Source organism: Octopus sinensis, linkage group LG3 (assembly GCF_006345805.1).
Source record: "Octopus sinensis linkage group LG3, ASM634580v1, whole genome shotgun sequence".
In the NCBI taxonomy this organism is placed as follows: Eukaryota; Metazoa; Mollusca; class Cephalopoda; order Octopoda; family Octopodidae; genus Octopus; species Octopus sinensis.
The window spans coordinates 5,926,748-5,951,927 of NC_042999.1; the positions used below are offsets into that span (position 1 = coordinate 5,926,748).

Below are 25,180 nucleotides of genomic sequence, written 5' to 3' on the forward strand. Positions count from 1 at the left end.
TTCTTTTTATTCGGTAATAGTGTACCCAGAGACCACATTCTCTAGTGTACCTTTCCTTTTTTAAGTTTGTAGAATATCATGGTAGCTATTTCTAACAAGTCAAGCGACTATAGAGAGTATCCTTTGATGGATGGATGTAAGGGACTTCGAGAGAAAATCAATTCCTGAATATTTTTTCTTGTTGCTTTCAACATTAAATGTGGTCAAATGATTTATTAACAAGATAATGGCTTCATGACAAATTTTCTATGATTAATTAAGAAATTAATAATAGCAATTAATTTCGTAGATCGACAACAATCAACTTTGCAATTATCCAAGATGTTCGATTGGTAGAACAAAATAAATTTATAGCATATTCTACAAACTTACAAATTCTTGGGTATTTTATTAAACTAAAATTAAATTGTATTTCTTCAATCAAATTTACAGTAATTAATTCTCAAGAATCTGCTGAACGGAAAGTAAATCTCCAACAGAATATTACACCATACTTTCATCAATTACATTTAAAAGAATTTGTAATGAAATAACCGAAGATGTTCCCTTTGACAATACAAAATCACAGATATTTATGAATTCATAATGAATTACTGATAACAAATTGTGATAAATTATGCATAAAATATAAAAGTTTCGTGACAAGGAAATCATAAATAAAAATGGTTTTAGTTCAGTTTTAAAGAAATATATTTTGTCTGTTATGAATCATGTTTCCTTTTGGTTGTTTATTGTGCTCCATACACATATGTAAGTGGAAGATACAATAAGCAAGGTCTGAAAGAAAAATAGAAATCAATAACTTAATTTGTTGGTTCAAGAAATGGAAATTAAATTTTAAGACGTTTTGACAAATTGGACAAACCAGCTCTTAGCTAGAGTTATAGCAATGTAGGGTGCCCTGGTACCCTGGTGGATGAACGCTTTCTGATACTGTGATTATAAACTGAGATTATTAACGAGCCTGTATATATTATAGCTCAAACCATATAGGTCCTCTTCCTGCTTAATCTTAATTGTCAGCCAAAACCATACAGATGCTCACCCTGTGTTTAAAAACACCTGTATCGAGGTTTCTGCTGTGTTTTGAACCATCGCTTTCAGATTTCTCCGGCTCAGGACAATAACCTACAGTTTTGCCATAAAAGCCATTAACGCTACATGACTCAACCAATCGACACTGGCTGACTTGTTATGGTTGATGCGGCAAACTTCAAGGAAATGTGCGAGTTTTTCCACCAAATAATTTGGTCGAAGGTTCTAGAAAATTTGGCTTACAGTTATAAAAGGTTGGCAAATTCAACCTCAGACTAGAGAGACTTATTCCATACAAAACTATATCGCTTTGCCCAGTGCTCTTGTCCAATCACACCCACCTTACTTACGTACGGTAGTTTTAACTCTTTCTATTTATTTCATCTTTAATCACTATAACCTACATTCAAAATAATATCTAACATGTATTACAGAAGAGTCCTCACTATCATGTGCGCCGTTCCGTTAAATCAATTATATGTACACAGGCAAATATAAACCTAATATTGTATAACACTAAACGAAAAATGTAGGACTATACACTACTCTGAACACTCCAAATACAAACTAACACATCGGACATTATCATTGCAATGTCCACCAAAGTTTGTCAAAACGTTCGTTCAAACTTCGTACAATGTCATCATACATATAAACAACACCACTTCTAAATAAAACAATAATCATATTATATACTAGCAGTATAGCCCGGCGTTGCTCGGGTTTGTTTCGACCCTTTACAATTGGAAGTTTTAAAAAGTAAAAATGCTGCATTATGTAGCTTGTTATTCTCTTTAAGTGAACATTTTTCTGGTTGAAATACACCAAAAATGGCCACACAGCAGTAAAAAATCGTAAAAAATAGGGATTTTCATAGAAAAAAAAGCACCTTTTTGATGTAAATAATTTTTGGTGTTAACATAGTCCGATTTGAATTTTTTCTTCTACGGAAGGAAGAGCAAGCTTTCTTCTATCATGCTCTCAATTTTGGTCAACTTGCGCCGCGGGGTCTCAGAGGAGATAGTGTTAGTTGAAGGCTACCAAACCTTCCACACACAGACAACTTCAGCTTTGTATATAGAGAGATTAATCGAAGTGGTGTCCTCATCTCGGTTGTTGATTTCACTACGTTTCAGCTATACACGCTCCGGCGTTCTTCAGGTGTCCTGTGATTCATTTTAGCGTTTCGCCTAGGATCGAACTCAGAGGCTCTAGGTAACTGTATTGCATCAACCAGCGTCTTTAACCACTGCGCCATACCCGTTGGTAGTAACAGAGCGAATTTTAGGCTTAAAAACCTTCAATGACGTTTTATGTCGGCGCTGTACAATTCTATATTTCTGACATGAGGAATTTCCTATCTCAGAAACATTGGAAAGCAGAGATTGTAATTCAAATTAGTTTATTTTACGAGTGATAGAAATTAAATGAATTTACCTGGAAAATAGCTGTGATAATTGAAATTACTTTGATCGCAGTGAAACTTCTATTAATGTACTTATCAAGTCTCTCTTTACAGCCGACCACATTTCCCTCCATCTATATTAATACAAATAAAGTTTGTTTTTGTTTTTTTGCTTTTTTCATTTTTTTTTTTTTTTTTTTTGAGGGATGGTTGAATCTTTTAGAATTCTTAATAGAAGAGGCCCGATTCAATGAAATGCATTCTTAGTCTTTCTGCCAATATCGGTTTCAAATTTTGGCACAAGGCCAGCAATTTTAGAGGAGGAGGAGGAGAGGGTCGGATATATCAACCACAGTGTTCAACTGGGACTTGTTTTATCGATCCCGAAATTTTTCCCCCTTCCCCCCTCCAAATTCTTGAATTTTGATTTTTTTATTCCCCAACACAAATCCTAAACCTAAAACACTAACACTAACCCTAAAACCCTAACCATAACTACAGAAATGTTTTGAAATTTTTGTCCGAATCATAATGTCCGTATTTTTCCGCATATTTTGAAAAAAAAATTCTGAAAAAAGTAAAAAAATGAAGGAAATGGGGGTGGGGGTTGGGCGTAATTTTAAAATGCCATTTTTGCCAATTTTTTTCTAAATTCGTATTCCCCGTAGCCGAAAAGGGTTGTGTCGAAAAAAAAAACAAAATTTTTAAGGGTGGTTGGCGAGAGGGGCGAAAGTCTTGCCAGTGCGAGTCCCGTAAGCCAGAGTGGCCGTCCCAGCGCATCTCTCTCGCCATCCTCCAGGGCGATGCCTTTTCCATTTTGTCCACTGGGACCATGAGGTGAACTGACAAGCCTTTTTACATAATACTCGTTAGTTATTGGTTTATTTAACCAATCATAATTTATTCGGACCCTGCTGGCATTGTTATTAAAACATACCAATGGAAAATATTGGTGTCACTTCGTTTTTCTCTAGATACAACCCTAACCAAACTCTTTCCGCCATTGAAACGGACTTCCGTTTCGAAACTTCCACTTCCGTTTTAGTAAAAGAAACTCAACCTCATGTATTGAGCACTCGGCTCTCACTTGTCCGATATGATCCAACGTACGTGGGGGGGGAGTAGTGTGTGCGTCGAGGTGGTGGTAGTGGTGGGGAATTAGAGAGATAGGCGCAGGAGTGGCTGTGTGGTAAGTAGCTTGCTAATCAACCTCATGGTTCCGGGTTCAGTCCCACTGCGTGGCACCTTGGACAAGTGTCTTCTACTATAGCCTCGGGCCGACCAAAGCCTTCTGAGTGGATTTGGTAGACGGAAACTGAAAGAAGCCCGTCGTATATATTTTATTTTATTTTATTTTATTTTATCTAGTTTCAGCTCACGAGCTGTGGCCATGCTGGGGCACTGCCATATGTATATATATATATATATATGTATGTGTGTGTTTGTGTGTCTGTGTTTGTCCCCCTAGCATTGCTTGACAACCGATGCTGGTGTGTTTACTTCCCCGTCACTTAGCGGTTCGGCAAAAGAGACCGATAGAATAAGTACTGGGCTCCAGCATGGCCGCAGTCAAATGACTGAAACAAGTAAAAGAGTAAAGAGGGAGTAAAGAGAGATAAAAAGGTAAAGGAATTTCTACCGTATAGCACGAGATGTGATCATATCCGTTCAAGTCTTCAGGGGAATCCACACCACAGCATTCATTCTGTGAAAAGAAAGTCATTTGAAAATTTTTTCCCTTCGTTTCTATTCAAATTATTCAAGGTAATCTTTCAGTTTCAGGTGTTTAAACAAGTAAATAACAATTAAAGTGGGAAATAAAAATTGAATGACGACGTACTCTCACGAAGTGATTGTGCATCAGGGGAACTTTGTAAATCCTGCAAATAAGGATGTCTATACGCAAAATATGGAGACTATGTGGATGCTGGTGAAAAGAAAATTAGCACGTCAATTTGGAACAGCAGACAATTTATTCGTGTCATATTTACATGAATTCTGTGCCAAAAAAAAAAAACACTTTCGTTCACATTTTGGTGACGATAGCCAAGGACCACAGTAACAGTAAGTTGGCTTATCTCCCCTTGTTGTTATTTCCCCTTTAATTTTTATTTACTTGTTTAAATACCCGAAACTGAAGGATTTGGTTATTCTAAAACAAAACAAAACACACCAAAGAGGCATCAAAGAGTGGCTGCCATTATTGTTTTTTGATGGAGGTTTTGTGTGAAATATAACCTCAGAAAAAAAAAAAAAAGAGAGATTTAAAATTTTGATATAGGTGCAGGAGTGGCTGTGTGGTAAGTAGCTTGCTTACGAACCACATGGTTCTGGGTTCAGTCCCGCTGCGTGGCACCTTGGGTAAATATCTTCTACTATAGCCTCGGGCCGACCAAAGCCTTGTGAGTGAATTTGGTAGACAGAAACTGAAAGAAGCCCGTCGTATATATGTATATATATGTATGTATGTGTGTGTGTGTGTGTGTGTGTGTGTGTGTGTATATTTGTGTGTGCGCGTGTGTGTGTGTGTGTGTGTGTGCACATGTTTGTGTGTCTGTGTTTGTCCCCCCAACATCGCTTGACAACCGATGCTGGTGTGTTTACGTCCCTGAAATTTAGCAGTTCGGCAAGAGAGACCGATAGAATAAGTACTGGGCTTACAAAGAATAAGTCCTGGAGTCGATTTGCTCGACTAAAGGCGGTGCTCCAGAATTGCCACAGTCAAATGACTGAAACAAGTAAAAGAGTATAATGCCAGCAATTTCGGAAGCGTGGGTAAATCGATTACATCGACTCCAGTGTTAGATTGGTATTACTTTTATTGACACTCAGAGGATAAAAAGCAAAGTCGACAGCAGCGGAATTTGAACTCAGAACATAAAGATGGACGAAATACCGCTAAACATTCTACCCTTCGTGCTAACCATTCTGCCAGTTCGCCACCTTAACTGCGTTAATAATGCAGGTTCCAAGGCGGCGAGCTGGCAGTCCACCTCACCAACAACAACACTGAACACCTTTTTGATCTCCATGTGTCTAACACACGTGGACATGCCTACAAAATCAGAAAACAACACAGCTCCCATGACTTTCGGAAACATTTTTTCACGCTCAGAGTTGTTGAAGCATGGAATAAACTGCCTTCGTCAGTTGTTGACTGCCATGACACTGCATCCTTTAAGGCCCTCATGCTTTCCGAAATCCGCCGAAACTACACCTGATTATATATACACTTTAGATGAGTTGTAGTGCACCTGAGCACTGTACACAATTATTATTATTATTATTATTATTATTTAAACGTTAGCACGCCGGGCAGAATGTTTAGCAGTATTTCATCCGACGCTACGTTCTGGGTTCAAATTCCGCCGAGGTCAACTTTGCCTTTCATCCTTTCGGGGGCGATTAAAAAAGTACCAGTTACACACTGGAGTCGATATAATCGACTTAATCCGTTTGTCTGTCCTTGTTTGTTCCCTCTGTGTTTAGCCCCTTGTGGGTAATAAAGAAATAGGTATTTCGTCTGTCTTTATGTTCTGAGTTCAAATTCCGCCGATGTCGACTTTGCCTTCCATCCTTTCGGGGTCGATTAAATAAGTACCAGTTGCGTACCGGAGTCGATCTAAAAATTTCGGGCATTGTGCCTAGAGTAGAAAAGAATAATACTGGTTCCAAATTTTGGCATGAAGGCCAGTAATTTGAGGAGAGGGATTAACTGGTTCTTATTTCATCGATCCTGAAAAGATGAAAGGCAAAATCGGTCTCACCAATCTTTTTACGTCAACTGAGGTAAAATGATACAAAAAAAAACATTTTGAGACAAAAATTTTTGAAAGGGAGATAACTTTAGCAAACGAGTTTTCGAGTAACTTCCCTTAGTTCGGTGTTTCATTTATTTTATAAAAAGTTTTGAAAATGGCTTTAAAGTCTAATTGCAGACTTTCCACACAGAGCTTATTATTCTAAAGGATTAGGTTTCATACACAGGGCTAATGCAGCTTCGCACCTCTCTTTAAAAAATGCATTTTTTATTTTTTTTATTTTTTCGGATTCCTACGTTTTAGACGTCGGGGATTACAAATATGCAAAAAAAAATTTTTTTTACCCCCCCCCCCCAGCGCCATTTAAAATTTTGAACTTTTCCGAAATTTTTTTCCGTATGTTTAAGATGACAGAGATTCCGAATATGCAAGAAACCACGTTTTCAAAATTTTAAACTCAATAAGCATATAGCTATGTATATAAAGAGATAGATAGATATGAATGTCTTCCTGGGGCTAAAAACTACAGTAGCACCATCTTTTATAGGACCGCCACATTTAGTTGACAAATATATTTTATGAATAACAGACAGGGATAAATAAATAGACAGACAAATAAATGGATGAAAAAGTTCAAAATTTAAAATTGGGGGAGGGGGGGAAATTTGAGCCCCTTATTAAACATTAATTATTAAATTCAATTTTTTGCTTATATCTCATAAAATGGTGTATATTTAATTTAGGATCTTCACCTTTTGACCGGAAGATTTTTTAAATAATATTTTGTAACTAAACACTTTCAAACTTTGTATACTGGTAGAATGTGTCGTATAAAATATCTTTTACTCTTAGTTAAAAAAATTATTTCCTAAATCTGCCGGTCAAAAGGTAAAGATCCTTAATTTACATTAAATTATTATTTATGATTATAAACACAAGTAAAACGCAAATTCTTTTCACTTTAATGTTTTTGTATTTAATTTCGATTTGCACATTCAAAAATTTGAATGGTGCGGAGTGAAATTTAAAAACATTTTTTTTTTTTTTGCTTATTCGTTCGTAATCTCCGACATCAAAAATGTTGGATTCTGAAAAAAGTTTTTCAAAAAAAATGCATTTTACATTCACAGCTGCCTCCTGTTCGGATGCTGAACAAACATTTATGATGACGAATTACAATGTCAAATACCTGTTTCATTTGATCCCACAAATCTCTTTTCTACCCTCATAATTCATCCCCACACACATACAACCCGTCCAATGGGTTTGACTCTTGCACAGTTTTCGTTTATCCACTTGTATGCTGAGTTCTATTTAGGTTATGTGTGTAAATATTGATTGCATTGTTGAATTAAATGGAGCACCCATATATGTGTGTGTGTGTGTGTGTGTGTGTGTGTGTGTGTAAAAAGCACCCACTACACTCTCAGAGTGGTTGGCGTTAGGAAGGGCATCCAGCTGCAGAAACTCTGCCAGATCAAGATTGGAGCCTGGTGCAGCCATCTGGTTTGTCAGCCCTCAGTCAAATCGTCCAACACATGCTAGCAAGGAAAGCAGACGTTAAACGATGATGATGATAATGATACATTAGGTGCTGTGAACCTTAATAGCTGTCAATCTCCATAGCTTGTCAACAGCAATAGCTGTGAACTTCCAATCTCCACAGCTTTAAATCGCCATAGGTTTTTCCAGTCAACCACAATAAGCTGTCAACCTCTATAACTGTCACTGTCAATAACTGTCAACTTCAATAGTAGTCAACCTCAACTGCCATCAACCCACATAGTGAGTAACGAAAATATTTGTCAATCTCAAAAGCCGTCATCCTTAATAACTGTCAACCACAACAGCTGTCAACTCTTAAAACTCTATCTCCACAACTGTGAACCTTCAAAGCAGCCAACCTCATTAGCTGCTTCCCCTACACATTCTCCTCATTCACTAACCTCTGGTCGAGTCATCATTCACCCATCCTTCTTCATGGCACCAGTCATGCACACTGAATCTCTCTTATTACATACCATAAATCCTCGAGTATTATCCGCATTTTTATCCCAAAATTTAATGGTCAAAATCCCTAGTGCATACTATATACGAGGTTAAAAATGAAAAATATTTTCTAAGTAATGTTCGAGTCTCTATTTGCTGTCCGCATTTTGTGATGTCGGGTGTGAAAATACCTTAAGCTAAGCCTGAAAGCAATGAAGTCATAAAAGAATCATCCATAACTTGCAGTAAGCAACATTTATCAAAATAAAAGTATTCAGAACACAGAATAACATGTAACAAAAACAATTTTCAAACATTTACATTCCCATATAACAGTTAAGAACATCACCATTATTCCATTACGCATGCACAGAAGTGTTTGTTCGACTAGGTGCTGCTGGCTTAATTACGCACGACACAGGTTAGAGAAGGGGTGCATATTATACACAAGGTTTAGGTTTTTCAGAAGTACAGCCCCCTAAAAATCCCCTGCGTATTATACTCAAGGGTGGACTATACTCAAGGATTTATGGTACACACTTTTCTTAAACCTTCTCACAACTGATCTTCACGGTAACCCTCATATTTTCTGGTTCTTCTTTAGCTAAAATATTCCTAATGTTTCACTTCTCTTTTGATATCATTCTTTGTGCCTCATCACTTCATTGTATCCTATCTAAAGGATAGAATGAAGTTTTTATGTCTTGCTTCTGTTGTATCATTCCCCTGTCATCCACTGCATTCGAACCTTTGATGTAGCCTTCAGTAGATTCTTTTAAAAACTGTCAAGTGTTCTAGAAGTCAACGTTACTTATTGTCATCGCTGTTACCTACTTATACATCAAATTTACACGTGGTTTGTAGACATAGGAGTGGCTGTTTGATAAGTAACTTGCTTACCAACCACATGGTTCCGGGTTCAGTCCCACTGCGTGGCACCTTGGGCAAGTGTCTTCTACTATAGCCTCGAGCCGACCAAAGCTTTGTGAGTGGATTTCGTAGACGGAAACTGAAAGAAGCCCGTCGCATATATGTATATATATATATATATATATGTATGTATATGTGTCTGTGTTTGTCCCCCCCAACATCGCTTGACAACTGATCCTGGTGTGTTTACATCCCCGTAACTTAGCAGTTCAGCAAAAAAGACCGATAGAATAAGTACTAGGCTTACAAAGAATAAGTCCTGGGGTCGATTTGCTCGACTAAAAGCGGTGCTCCAGCATGGCCACAGTCAAATGACTGAAACAAGTAAAAGAGTAAAGAGTATACACACACACACACACACACACAACACACACAAACATATACATACATGTACACATACACATATACATACATATGCACACACACACACACACATATACCTAAGGCAGACACTCAGCCTCCATATACTCTCTCTCTCTCTCTCTCTTTTACTTGTTTCAGTCATTTGACTGTGGCCATGCTGGAGCACCGCCTTTAGTCGAGCAAATCGACCCCGGGACTTAGTCTTTGTAAGCCCAGTACTTATTCTATCGGTCTCTTTTTGCCGAACCGCTAAGTGACGGGGACATAAACACATATGTCTTCAGTTTGCTGTGTATGTATGTTTCTATCTGTGTATGCCTGTGTATGTGTGTATGCCTGTGTGTGTGTGAGTGCATGTGCACTGCATCTACTTACATTGATGAAGATTTGGTCAACAACTTTACTCAACTCTTCATCGTCCTTGGTCTCGTTCATTGCCATCCACAAACCTGTCTGAATTTCTTCTTCCATCTGAAATGGAATGGGGGGGATCAATGAAGTTTAATCTACACACATCACCTGCTGTGCTTGAGGAGACCTGTTGAGTTAAGTACATAAACATCGAAATAAATATCAAATGGAAATAGCAGTTGTGATACCTGTGCTGGTGGCACATAAAAAGCACCATCCGAACGTGGCCGATGCCAGCGCCGCCTTGACTGGCTTCTGTGCCGGTGGCACATAAAAAGCACCAACCGATCGTGGCCGCTGCCAGTGCCGCCTTGACTGGCTTCTGTGCGGGTGGCATGTAAAAAGCACCAACCGATCGTGGCCGTTGCCAGCGCCACCTTGACTGGCTCTGTGCGGGTGGCACGTAAAAAGCACCAACCGATCGTGGCCGATGCCAGCGCCGCCTCGACTGGCTTCTGTGCTGGTGGCACGTAAAAAGCACCAACCGATCGTGGCCGATGCCAGCACCGCCTTGACTGGCTTCTGTGCTGATGGCACGTAAAAAGCACCAACCGATCGTGGCCGATGCCAGCGCTGCCTTGACTGACTTCTGTGCGGGTGGCACGTAAAAAGCACCAACCGATCGTGGCCGCTGCCAGCGCTGCCTTGACAGGCTTCTGTGCGGGTGGCACGTAAAAAGCACCAACCGATTGTGGCCGCTGCCAGCCTCCTCTGGCCCCTGTGCCAGTGACACGTAAAAAGCATTCACTACACTCACAGAGTGGTTGGCGTTAGGAAGGGCGTCCAGCTGTAGAAACACTGCCAGATCAGACTGGAGCCTGGCGCAGCTTCCTGGCTTCCCAGACCCCGGTCGAACTGTCCAACGCATGCTAGCATGGAGAACGGACGTTAAACGATGATGATAAAAATTTGACATGTGTGATTCTTTCTTGTCTTGGGATTCAAGGTCAAACGGCTGGGTGGAATTGTGCAAAAAATTTAATTTAAGATTCCTTTCAGATATTTAAAACTCCTATAAAATAATTAAAACTTTTGTGAGATAATAACATTAATCTAAATCAAAATTTTGGTTTTTACAAAGGTGAAGTCAAAACTTATCCACTCTTTCACCATAACATATCTTTGTTATTGTCTCACTGCCTTCTGCACACGTGTGCTTATAATTGGTAAAAGGAGCACTCCATCGGTTACGATGACGAGGGTCCCCGCTGATACGATCATCGGAACAGCTTGCTCATGAAATTAACATGCAAGTGGCTGAACACTCCACAGACACGTGTACCCTTAACGTAGTTCTCAGGGAGATTCAGCATGACACAAAGTGTGACAAGGTTGGCCCTTTGAAATACAGGTGCCACTCATTTTTGCCAGTTGAGTGGACTGGAGCAATATGGAATAAAGTGTCTTGCTCAAGGACACAACATGTCGCTGGGAATTGAACTTATGACCTTATGCTTGTGAGCCAAATGCCCTAACCATGAAGCCACATGCCTTCACTAGTTGGTACTATTATGGTCACGTGATCAAAGTTTGAGCCTGGTCAAGCCATTTTTCTTTCTGGCCACTCCACTAGAAATGAGCACCAAAGAAGTACAAAGAGCAGTGATCTGAGGGATGGTCATGGTGAACCGGTTCACCATGACCATCTCTCCAGCTTGCTGAATCTTCTCATCAGTGGTGGAGGTTGATGGGTGCCCTGCTCCCTCTTCGTGCGTCACACCTTTTCTGGCCACTTTTAAACTTCTTGATCCACTCGTACACACTACTTCTATGTGGTAGTGCACCGTCCCCGTATTGTGCTTGTGGGATGACGTCAGCAGCTGGGGAGCTGACTGGAACTTGGGGGGGGGGGCTGACTAGAAGAGGAAGGGGCAGGAGTGACGCGCGCGCAGGCAGGGCAGCATTGGGCTTTTTGATCGAGGTAGCCGAGCGAGTCGGACGTGCGAGCTCATTGTTAGGGTAGAGGAAAAACAGCTGCTATTTCTAGTGTTTAGGTCGGGCCACGTGGAAGGGTGCATTACCACTGCAGAGGTCTCCATCGACGAAGAGAAGGTAGGTGTCCTTATTTCAAATCTCCCACATACACCACAGTGCTAAAATCCTCCGATGAATTTCAGCACCTGACACACCTTCCGAGCAGAGAAATCAGATCATTGCCTTTTGTTCATCTTTGGTGCACATCACTAGAGGAACCGTCATACTTACAATGTAAAACCAGAAAGAAAAATTGCATGACCAGGCTCAGACTACACACTGGCACCAACTATAAGCATGAATGCACAGAAGCCAGTGTGACAATAATAAAGATAATGTTATGACAAAAATGCAGATAATTTTTGCATGGAAAGCAGACGTTAAATGAGGATGATGATGATGATGATGATGATGATGATGATGATGATGATGGTGGTGGTGGTGGTGGTGGTGGTGGTGGTGATGATGATGATGATGATGTTGTTGATGGTGATGATGGTGATGATGATGATGATGATGGATGATGATGATGATGATGATGATGATGATGATGATGATGATGATGATGATGATGATGATGATGGTGGTGGTGGTGGTGGTGGTGATGATGATGATGATGTTGTTGATGGTGATGATGGTGATGATGATGATGGTGGTGATGATGATGATGATGATGATGATGATGATGATGATGATGATGATGATGGTGATGATGATGATGGTGGTGATGATGATGTTGATGATGATGATGATGTTGTTGATGGTGATGATGGTGATGATGATGATGGTGGTGATGATGATGATGATGGTGGTGGTGATGATGATGATGATGATGATGATGATGATTTAGGCGGTGAGCTGGCAGACTCATTAGGATGCTGGGTGAAATGCTTAGTGGTATTTCACCCATCGCTACATTCTGAGTTCAAATTCCACCGAGGTCGACTTTGCCTTTCATCTTTCCATGGTCAACAAATTAAGTACCAGTTGATTACTGTGGTCAATGTAATCAACATTATCCTCCCACAAAATGGCTGCCCTGGTGGCGAAATTTGAAACCGTTATTATTATTATTATTGAAGACATCGCACAGTATCCAATATCATAATGTCGTTGAAAGAAGATATTGTGTCTACCTGGGGTTTATAACGTCTGTCAAGTCACAACAAATACCCCAGACAGACTCTACATCATCATCATCATCATCATCGTTTAACATCCGCTTTCCATGCTAGCATGGGTTGGATGGTTCAACTGGGGTCTGAGAAGCCCGAAGGCTGCACCAGGCCAGTCAGATCTGGCAGTGTTTCTACAGCTAGATGCCTTTCCTAACGCCAACCACTCCGAGAGTGTAGTGGGTGATTTTATGTGCCACCGACACAGGTGCCAGACGAGGCTGGCGAACGGCCACGCTTAGATGGTGTTTTTTATGTGCCACCGACACAGGTGCCAGACGAGGCGGGCGAACGGCCACGCTCGGATGGTGTTTTTTATGTGCCACCGACACAGGTGCCAGACGAGGCGGGCGAACGGCCACGCTCGGAATTGTGTTTTTTATGTGCCACCGACACAGGTGCCAGACGAGGCTGGCGAACGGCCACGCTCGGATGGTGTTTTTTATGTGCCACCGACACAGATGCCAGACAAGGCTGGCGAACGGCCATGCTCGGATGGTGTTTTTTATGTGCCACCGACACAGGTGCCAGACGAGGCTGGCGAACGGCCACGCTCGGATGATATTTTTCATGTGCCACCGACACAGGTGCCAGATGAGGCTGGCGAATGGCCACGCTCGGATGGTGTTTTTTATGTGCCACCGACACAGGTGCCAGACGAGGCTGGCGAACGGCCACGTTCGGATGGTGTTTTTTATGTGCCACCGACACAGGTGCCAGACGAGGCTGGCGAACGGCCACGCTTGGATGGCAATATGCGTGTAGTCCTAACACCGGTAGTAGTAGCATGTTTTGGAAATGAGGTTGTTTTGGGGACTTGGTGGGAAAATAGAACTTACCCTTGACTGAGCACTGGAAAGCAAACAGAGGAATATTAGATTCAATAACATCAGGATAAACATCACTATGGAATACTGGAAAATAAAAAGATTCAATTAAAAGTCATAATTGGCTAAATTCATTAAAACTCGTCATGGCATGAAAATTTCAATTACAAACAGACAGATATATACTTAGGATGTATACATGGATCACCGGTCTGGAACCCCTATCTTGCCCAGGATATCAATCGTCTGGAAGCCGTTCAGCGACTTGCAACCAAAAGAATACCCTCCATCAGGCATTTGCCATATCCTGAACGCCTTACTTCCCTGGGCATGGACACATTGAAACTCCGACGTCTGGCAGCTGACTTGGCAGACACCCATAAAATTATTAACCATCTTACAAACAATAACTCTGAGCACCTTTTCAAACTCCACCCGTCTAACACCCGTGGACATATTTACAAAGTCAGAAAACAGCACAGCTCCCATGACTTCAGGAAACATTTTTTCATGCTGAGAGTTGCTGAAGCATGGAACAAACTGCCAGCATCAGTTGTTAGTTGTCGGAGCACGGCATCCTTCAAAACTTCCATGCTTTCTGAGATTCGCCAACACTACACCTGATTTTCTCCCCTCCATACACACACAAGCATGTATCTGACTCATACATTGATCGCTTTCCAGACATTTGTACATTACTGCATATGCTTTATACGCATTTTTGAGAAGTTGTGGTTCACCTGAGCACTGTATACAATAATTTCATTATTATATATATTCATTATATATATGAAAAACTGACATTAAAGAATGAGATATATATATATAGAGTGATAAAAAATCTACAGATGGGGAAGGACCTTCTAATACCATGTTCTTAATGATGAAATTAACCTCTCTGCCTATATATCTACCCTCATTGTAATGTTGGCAAATGAAATAAGTATGAGAATGTGCATTGTCCATTTAATTAAAAAAAATTCTATATGTGGCTGAAGATTGCTCTACATTTTAAAACTGATGTAATACTTACAGTGTTTAATAAAATGAAGTAGCATGAAACGATTGTAGTACACTACATTGGATAGTCTTGTTACTTATTTTGATTATAATCACCCCATTTGATTTATATGGATAATACCATACAAAATTCTGGAGCCTTTGACTTAAGTACCATATTCATCTGAATCTAAATTTTGCTGTACTTATATATATATATATACACACATATATATACTGTTGTGTCTGGGGAGGGTCGTTCCCTTTTAGTGCTTTATAATTTAACACACTCACCGGTAAAATTTCCACTCATTACCTTCTTTATTTCTCTAAAATTTTCATTGCGTCTTGCAACCTTTTCAATAGTTTTGACTCAAAATTATTGAAAAGGTTGCAAGACGCAACGAAAATTTGAGAAAAATAAAAAACAGAAGTAAGTGGAAATTTTTACCAGTGTGTGTGTTAAATTATAAAGAACTAAAAGAGAATGACTCTCCCCAGACACAACAGAATATACTTCAACACACAAACTCACATAAAGAATCTTGAAAACCAAATCCCAAAACGAAATATATATATATATATATTCAGGGTGTGGTGAATAAACTGTTGTCCAAAATACGCAAAAATGAAAATAACACTGACATCTCATTTTAACAGATATATTTACCAAAATTACATAAAAATATCTTGAATTACTAAAGAGCAAATTTATTCAATAAAATCGCCATTGGCTTCAACCATGGCCTCCAGACGACTTCAGAATCTCCTGCAACTCTTCTGGACAGTCTCCTTGTTTAAGTTGGTGAATGCTGCCATAATTCTTTCCTTTGGTTCGTCTTTGGTGTTACAAGGAGTTTTGTTGATCTCTCGCTCAACTGCGCCCCAATCATAATAATCAAAGGGGTTGCAGTTTGGGGAGTTAGGTGGATAGATGTTAGGGATGATGTGGTTGCAGAAATTGTCTGACAACCATAAGTGTGTTCTCCTGCTTGTGTGGTATGGTGTAGAGTCTTCCAGCAGCCACCCTCCAGGTACTTGATGTAAGCCTCTGTGTTGAGTCTGAGGCTGTATGGGAAGATGAATATAAGCATAACCGTGGAGGTGCAATGACCCAGTGGTTAGGGCAGCGGACTCGCGGTCATAGGATTCCCAGACCGGGCGTTGTGAGTGTTTATTGAGCGAAAACACGTAAAGCTCCACGAGGCTCCGGCAGGGGATGGTGGTGATCCCTGCTGTACTCTTTCACCACAACTTTCTCTCACTCTTACTTCCTGTTTCTGTTGTACCTGTATTTCAAAGGGCCGGCCTTGTCACTCTCTGTGTCACGCTGAATATCCCCGAGAACTACGTTAAGGGTACACATGTCTGTGGAGTGCTCAGCCACTTACACGTTAATTTCACGAGCAGGCTGTTCCGTTGATCGGATCAACCGGAACTCTCGTCGTCGTAACCGATGGAGTGCTTCCATAGGCATAACCTCACCATCATTATTAATCATTCCAAACACCACGATGTTGACTGGATGTTTGAGTTTTATCACCTTCAGTACAAGTCTTCAGATTGCACTGTCCTTAAATTGACACCTAAACACTCTGAAATGTTCCTACTGAAGCTTCTGGTGTGAATTGTGTCATGGTGCTCTTTTTCTCACAGACAGTGCCCAACTGACCCTACTATACTGTGTAGTCAACAAAACTAAAAACAAATGATGCACATGCATGAAATTAAAAATATGAAATGGCAACAATTTACCCATCACATCATGTATCTATATATGTGTGTCTATTTATATATAATTACTCTCTCTTTTTTTACTCTTTTACTTGTTTCAGTCATTTGACTGCGGCCATGCTGGAGCACCGCCTTTAATCGAGCAACTCGACCCTGGGTCTTATTCTTTTGTAAGCCCAGTACTTATTCTATCGGTCTCTTTTGCCGAACCGCTAAGTAACGGGGACATAAACACACCAGCATCAGTTGTCAAGCGATGTTGGGAGGACAAACACAGATACACAAACACATACACACACACATATATATATACACATATACGACGGGCTTCTTTCAGTTTCCGTCTACCAAATCCACACACAAGGCTTTGGTCAGCCCGAGGCTATAGTAGAAGACACTTGCCCAAGGTGCCACGTAGTGGGACTGAACCCAGAACCATGTGGTCGGTAAACAAGCTACTTACCACACACCCACTCCTATATATATATATATTATATATATATATATATATATATATATATATATATAATATATATAATATATATATATATATATATATATATAAGAAAATAGTAAAGTGTGAAAAAACGACAGAAGGCTTAAATGTTAAAAAATATATATATTTGTGTCAAAATGTCTGGAGAATATTGGAAAAATTTTTTTCCTTTCCTTAAAATGACATAATTTTAAAATTTTTAAAGAAATTACCGGTTTCACGTGTAGCTTTTCAAATTTCTTGTGACGTTATGTTTATATTGCATGGAGTTATCGTTGTTTTTATTTCCAGGAGATTTCTAAATAAGGGGAGGTAGTGAGTGATTTCTTCCGGTGTAAGGGAGATAATCGCTTAAAATTTTTTTTCCTTTTCCCTTGTTCATTTCTCTGTGTCAGTATGTTCGGATGGTTGAGTCTGGGTTTGTACTTTTCAATGAAGAATGTTTCCTTGTTCAGTCTCATTTGTGTTGATGATCCGAAAGCACATTGGTAAAATGGGAAGATTAAAAATTGTGGCAGTAGTTGCTTTGCGCATTTCTCAATGTGCTCACTAAAAGGTATCATTCTATATTCTGGGAATGCAATCTGTTGTCGATGCAGTGTGCATCTACGCCTGAGTGATAGTCCCGTGGAACCCACGTAGTCTTGGTGGCAGCCCGAGCATTTAATGATATAAATTATGTTTTCGGAGGCACAAGTAAAGTTAGATTTGATCTTGAATTTCTGTCCCTCTTTAAAGAAGAATTCTGATCCTTCCAATAGGTTAGGACATGTTGCACAGTTCGATCTACCACATTTTTTTACTTTTGCATCCGTAATTTTAGAAGACAATTTTGCCTTTGTGAGAATCTTTTTAAGTGATTTAGGCTGTTTGTAGCTTTTAATGATTTGGTGTATGTTTAGAATTTCCTTTAATTTTGAGTTTTTATGAAGTATTGGTAAATTCTGGGTGATGATGGTGAAGGCTTCTTTGTTTCTGGGGTTGTATGTAGATATGTAAGGTAGTATTTTCGGGGAAGGTGTGTTGTTGTGTTGAACTTTTCTTAAAGTTTCTATGTTGATTTCTGTTGCACGTCTGATCCCATCCTCTATGAGTTGAGCTGGGTAATGTCTGTCAATTAGGGTGTTTTTGAGTTCTTGCAGTCTAAAGTTCCTGGTATTTTGTTCTGACACTATTGTGCATATCCTTCTTGCAAGGTTGAAGGGGATGTTTGTTTTAGTGTGTCTTGGGTGGCATGAATTAAAAAGAAGGTATTGTTTGGCGTCTGTGGCTTTGTAAAAAATGTCTGTTTCTATTTTAAGGTTAATTTTTTTAATTAGTATATCCAAGAACGGGAGCTCCTTTTGGTTGTATTCCATTGTGAACTGTATATTTGGGTTTATGCTGTTCAATAGGTTTTTAAATTTTTGGAGTTTATCTATGTTTTCATTCCAGAGAATGAAACAATCGTCTAGGAATCGTTTCCAATTCTCTTTTATGTATTGAGAGAGGGAGTTTCCAAAGATTGATAGAGATTCCTGGTAAATGATTATTTCCATGTATCCCATTGTTAAGTTCGCAATGACTGGTGCTGCCCTTGTACCCATAGCAATTCCGGATTTTTGACGGTAAAATGTATTGTCAAACATGAAGTGGTTATTGTGTAGGATGAATTCAATTGATTTAGTAATGAATTCCTTACTGATCCTTTTTGGTATTTCTTCCGGAAATTGGTCTAACCAGAACTGTATTGCCTCCAGTCCATAATTGTGAGGTATACTTTGTATATATATATATATATATATATATATATATATACATATATATATATATATATATATATATATATAATATATATATATATATATATATTATATATATATATATATATATATATATACGGTTAAGTATTGAGATTCTAGTGAATTCTAAAGATTCACATGAATATGGTCCTTAACTAGGATGCACCGGAAATCTATATGGTGTTAACCATACGACAAGTGGGGTGATTACAAGTGGGGTGATTCCTATATATATATATATATATATATATACAAAACTATGAGAGAGAATCCACTATGTGGACGCTCTTACGCTACATATAGATCTGCAAAGGGAATCCACCACCAAAAAATTGTTCTCAAGAAATAATTCAGCACACCAAGAACGTAAGCGAGCAGGACAAATGAAAAATAACGAAAATATAGATTAGCCCCATACAAATGTTTCATCGTTAATAAAATTTATTAACGATGAAACATTTGTATGGGGCTAATCTATATTTTCGTTATTTTTCATTTGTCCTGCTCGCTTACGTTCTTGGTGTGCTGAATTATTTCTTGAGAACAATTTTTTGGTGGTGGATTCCCTTTGCAGATCTATATGTAGCGTAAGAGCGTCCACATAGTGGATTCTCTCTCATAGTTTTGTATTAATAATTTTTACTGAATCCCAGTCTTTTATACACTAGGCCACTTAGTGTTTAAATTGATGTTATTAATTAATATACAATTTTTTCACCCTTATTTTGACTTCTATATATATATATAAATATATATATATATATAACAAAGTTGAGTTGTGGGGTATCGCACGAGTGGAATTATATACGAAAGAAGGTTTGAAAATGCAATTTAAAAGATGTTTATTTACTTTACCGGTTTCAAACATTCTTTCGTATATATATATATATATATATATATATATATATATATATATTGCTGTGTCTAGGGAGTGTCATTCTTTTTTAGTAACTTTTTATTTGACACACACACCAGTTCAGTTTCCACTCATTTACTTATTCTACTCATTTACTTTTCTATGATTTTCATTGCATCTTGCAACCTTTTCAATAGTCATTGATTCTTCTGTTATCCGAGCTGCGTTCTTTTTGTTTGTTTGTGCACATGTGTGTGGGTCAGTGTGCATACACATATGTATTTGCAAACCAAATCCCAAAACGAAATATATATACTCTTTTACTCTTTTACTTGTTTCAGTCATTTGACTGCGGCCATGCTGGAGCACCGCCTTTAATCGAGCAACTTGACCCCGGGACTTATTCTTTTGTAAGCTCAGTACTTATTCTTTTGCCGAACCGCTAAGTGACGGGGACGTAAACACACACCAGCATCGGTTGTCAAGCAATGCTAGGGGGACAAACACAGACACACACATATATATATATACATATACATATATACGACAGGCTTCTTACAGTTTCTGTCTACCAAATCCAGTCACAAGACATTGGTCGGCCCAGGGCTATAGCAGAAGACACTTGCCCAAGATGCCACACAGTGGGACTGAACCCGGAACCATGTGGTTGGTAGACAAGCTACTTACCACACAGCCACTCCTGCGCCTATATATATATATATAATCAAAATCAAAATCAAATTCGATGACTGGTGTCCATGTTAGCAGGGTGCAAAGAGCACCATACGACTGTGATCGTTGACAGATCTAATGATTGATTGCTGTTCTAACTGCATTTATCATTCATTTTATTGGGTTGTCCGGAAAGTACGTGCCGATTTTTAAAGGAAAGAAAAAGGCCAATAAATACTTGCCATTACATTTTTAGTCAACAAAATATGAACCATTTTGTTGCACAATTCGTCTCCATCTTTCCTTTAACTTGAAAATACCCTCTTCCTAGAATTGAGGTGGTTTCATGGCAAAGAATTCATCAATGCAACTTTTTACGTTATCCAAGGAATGGAAATTTTTACCATTAATACTATTCTGCAGAGACCTGAATAGATGGAAATCCGAAGGAGCAATATCTGGTGAATATGGAGGGTGGGGGTAACACATCCCAGCCAAGCTGCAGCAATTTTTATGCTGAAAATAAACTTTCTTATCTTCCATTTTAAGGGGTTACAGAATTAACACAGGTTATAGGAACATAAACCTTCTTCCACGAAAAGATAGCTTCAACTGTGTTCTAAATGGAAGTGTAGTCAAAGCTTATTTTTTGGACTCAACCGTGTTCTAAAATAAGTCGAAAGGTAAGCTACTATAAATCGGCACAAACTTTCCGGACAACCCAATATATTTTCACACAGAAACATATTTCCTAAAAACAATAATTAATAGAAATTTATTTATTTATTAGAAGTGGTCATAGGCGCAGGAGTGGCTGTGTGGTAAGTAGCTTGTTAACCAACCACATGGTTCCGGGTTCAGTCCCACTGCGTGGCATCTTGGGCAAGTGTCTTCTGCTATAGCCCCGGGCGACCAATGCCTTGTGAGTGGATTTGGTAGACGGAAACTGAAAGAAGCCTGTCGTATATATGTGTGTGTATATATATATATATGTGTGTGTGTGTGTTTGTGTGTCTGTGTTTGTCCCCCCCAGCATTGCTTGACAACTGATGCTGGTGTGTTTATGTCCCCATTACTTAGCGGTTCGGCAAAAGAGACCGATAGAATAAGTACTGGGCTTACAAAAGAATAAGTCCCGGGGTCGATTTGCTCGACTAAAGGCGGTACTCCAGCATGGCCGCAGTCAAATGACTGAAACAAGTAAAAGAGTAAAAGACACCATTCGAGTGTGATCATTACCAGTGTCGCCTTACTGGCACCTGTGCCGTTGGCATGTGTAAAAGATTCGAGCGAGGTTGTTGCCAGCTCTGCCTGACTGGCCCCGTGCCAGTGGCACATAAAAAGCACCCACTACACTCTCGGAGGGGTTGGCGTTAGGAAGGGCATCCAGCTGTAGAAACACTGCCAGATCAAGATTGGAGCCTGGTGCAGCCATCAGGTTCGCCAGTCCTCAGTCAAATCGTCCAACCCATTATTTGTAAGTACTGAGCTTACAAATAATAAGTCCCGGGGTCGATTTGCTCGACTAAAGGCAGTGCTCCAGCATGGCTGCAGTCAAATGACTGAAACAAGTAAAAGAGTAAAAGAGTAAAAGTTTTTTATGAAAATGATGTTTAGTTAGAAAGTTTAATCCGGGGACTAATACTTACTGTGCAGAGCATACATCTATTTTCATTGCTGCCCCCATAACAACCCAAAATGGAGATCAGAACTATGACGATTGATACGACAAACAGAACACAAGCACTGTAGTAAACGGTTTGGTCCGTTAACTGATCGACGATGTGCTTTGGTTTGATGTCACTGAGTCCTTTCAGAAAGATGTCTTTTTTAAAAGCTGCGAGTGAAGAAAGAGCCATGCCAACAATACCCAGAATCTGAAACGGGAAAATAAAGTAAATTGATCCAGAAATAGAAATCGTTTAATCGAAGCCGATTGATTTGAAACAGGTAAAAATGTTACTTACACCAGTAATGACGCTGAAAGCTATGAGAAAATACCTGAAGGTATTTTCAATCAACGACATGTTGAAATTCTTAGGCCCTGAAAAAAGGACAAAATCATAAAATTAATTTTTACATATTTTAAGGAAAAATTACTAGGAAAGGCGCAGGAGTGGCTGTGTGGTAAGTAGCTTGCTAACCAACCACATGGTTCCGGGTTCAGTCCCACTGCGTGGCATCTTGGGCAAGTGTTTTCTGCTATAGCGCCGGGCCGACCAATGCCTTGTTGTCAAGCAATGCTAGGGGAACAAACACAGACACACAAACACACACATATACATATATATACATATATATGACAGGCTTCTTTCAGTTTCCGTCTACTAAATCCACTCACAAGGCATTGGTCGGCCCGGGGCTATAGTAGAAGACACTTGCCCAAGATGCCACGCAGTGGGACTGAACCCGGAACCATCAGGTGCAGGAGTGGCTGTGTGGTAAGTAGCTTGCTAACCAACCACATGGTTCCGGGTTCAGTCCCACTGCGTGGCATCTTGGGCAAGTGTCTTCTACTATAGCCCCGGGCCGACCAATGCCCTGTGAGTGGATTTAGTAGACGGAAACTGAAAGAAGCCTGTCATATATATGTATATATATGTATATGTGTGTGTTTGTGTGTCTGTGTTTGTTCCCCTAGCATTGCTTGACAACCGATGCTGGTGTGTTTACGGCCCCGTCACTTAGCGGTTTGGCAAAAAGAGACCGATAGAATAAGTACTGGGCTTACAAAAAGAATAAGTCCCGGGGTCGAGTTGCTCGGTTAAAGGCGGTGCTCCAGCATGGCTGCAGTCAAATGACTGAAACAAGTAAAAGAGAGTAAAAGAGTAATCACATCATTGAAACCTCAAAACTATGAGACAATCCATGATTAATTCAAAACAATGTGAATAAATGGCGGTGCCCCAGCATGGCCACAGCTCATGAGCTGAAACTAGATGAAATAAAATAAATAAATGAAATAAATAAGCATTACATTTGACAGAATAATTTGAATGCTAAAGGGTTACTCTTTTTACTCTTTTTACTTGTTTCAGTCATTTGACTGCGGCCATGCTGGAGCACTGCCTTTAGTCGAGCAAATCGACCCCGGGACTTATTCTTTTTGTAAGCCCAGTACTTATTCTATCGGTCTCTTTTGCCGAACTGCTAAGTGACGGGGACGTAAACACACCAGCATGTGGTTGGTTAGCAAGCTACTTACCACACAGCCACTCCTGCACCTGATTGTATATTTTTAGAATGATATTGTAGGATTGGTGTGAGAGGCCTGATCTGGCTGGTTTTAACACAAAACAGATAGAGTATTTGGGCCAGATATGGGCCCTGTTTAAATGCTAAAGAGTTAAAGAGAAAGAATTCTCACCAAAACAGGATAAAACATTCACAGAACAGAAACCTCTGCATGGAAAATATGTGGCCTGTGCCAAACAAGCTGATGTTGAGCAGAAGCACAACCAACAGCGGCTACGAAACTCAGAGCTTCATCTTATCTGCTCAAGATAAAAATTTATTAATCTAGAACTACCAAGTGAATGTGATGAAAAATGTAGCAGATCTAAAGTGCCGATTCTGCAATGATATAATTGAAACTGTGAACCCTCTCCCAATCTCTGGATGTAATGTTTTAGCACCAGTGGAGTGAGTACAAATCAAGACATAACAGAGTTGGCCAATATCTACACCGCTTAATATATTGGCTTTACAAAATCAAAGCTGTTCACGAGTGGTATGATCCCTGAGTCAGTAACTGAGGGAGAAAATGTAACGATTATTTGGGACTATGAAGGCTTTATCTTGGCTGTTCAAGATCAGAGCTTATTGACCCGGAAGAATCAACTCAATGTGATGTAAAATGGTGTAGACCCAAAGTGCTGAAACTGCAACGATGGGATTAAAACAGTGGACCACCTACTCTCTGGGTGTAAGGTTTTAGCACTCATCATCAACATCATCATCGTTTAACGTCTGTTTTCCATGCTACACGGGTTGGACGGTTTGACCGGGGTCTGGAAAGCCAGGAGGCTGCACCAGGCTCCATTCTGATCTGGCAGTTTTTCTACAGCTGGATGCCCTTCCTAACGCCAACCACTCTGTGAGTGTAGTGGGTGCTTTTTACGCGCTACCGGCACAGGTGCCAGGTGAGGCTGGCAATGGCCATGATCGGTTGGTGTTTTTTACGTGTCACCAGCACAGAAGCTAGTCATGATGGCACCAGCATCAGCTATGTTCAGATGGTGCTTTTTACATTCCCTGGCACAGTATAAATCAAGGCATAACAGAGTTGGTCAATATCTACATTGGATAATGTGTTGGTGTTATGAAATCAAAACTGCTTACAAATGGCACGAGCACCACCCTGGGGATGTAACTGAGGGAGAAAATGTAACTATTCTTTGGGACTTCCCAATATGTATAGACCGGACCAGCAAAGCAAATAAGCCAGATATTGTTGTGAAAGACCAAATCAATAAAGTCTGTTTGTTGATTGACACGAGCGAACCCAGTGACCATAATATCTCGGCAAAAGAATTTGATAAGCTCAGAAAATATAAAGATTTGCTAATCGAAATCAAAAACATGTGGCATCTCAAGACGGTTACAATACCAATGAATGTAGGAGCACTTGGAATGATCAAAACAGGAAGTGAAAATTATTTGAAGATGATCCCTGGCTTACAATCCAGGCAGGAAGTGCAAAAGATTGTCTTAACTGGTACCTCACTCATATTGAGAAGAACAATATCCCTGGGAATTTTCTCTCCCTTTTT

At 39.7% G+C, this 25,180-nt stretch overlaps 1 protein-coding gene across 1 annotated transcript in view; it reads right to left on the reverse strand.

The window, feature by feature from the left end:
- Nucleotides 1-1,128: 1,128 nt before the first annotated feature.
- The window catches only part of LOC118762681 (23 kDa integral membrane protein-like), a 25,418-nt gene continuing 1,366 nt past the window's right edge, over nucleotides 1,129-25,180 (reverse strand). Inside the window, exons 2-8 of the mRNA XM_036501640.1 lie at nucleotides 22,376-22,452; nucleotides 22,058-22,285; nucleotides 13,883-13,957; nucleotides 9,859-9,954; nucleotides 4,080-4,145; nucleotides 2,473-2,574; nucleotides 1,129-1,260 (exon numbers count right to left, since the gene is read on the reverse strand). Of these exons, the coding sequence (XP_036357533.1) occupies nucleotides 1,129-1,260; nucleotides 2,473-2,574; nucleotides 4,080-4,145; nucleotides 9,859-9,954; nucleotides 13,883-13,957; nucleotides 22,058-22,285; nucleotides 22,376-22,452 (776 nt within the window). The remainder of the gene's footprint in view (nucleotides 1,261-2,472; nucleotides 2,575-4,079; nucleotides 4,146-9,858; nucleotides 9,955-13,882; nucleotides 13,958-22,057; nucleotides 22,286-22,375; nucleotides 22,453-25,180) is intronic.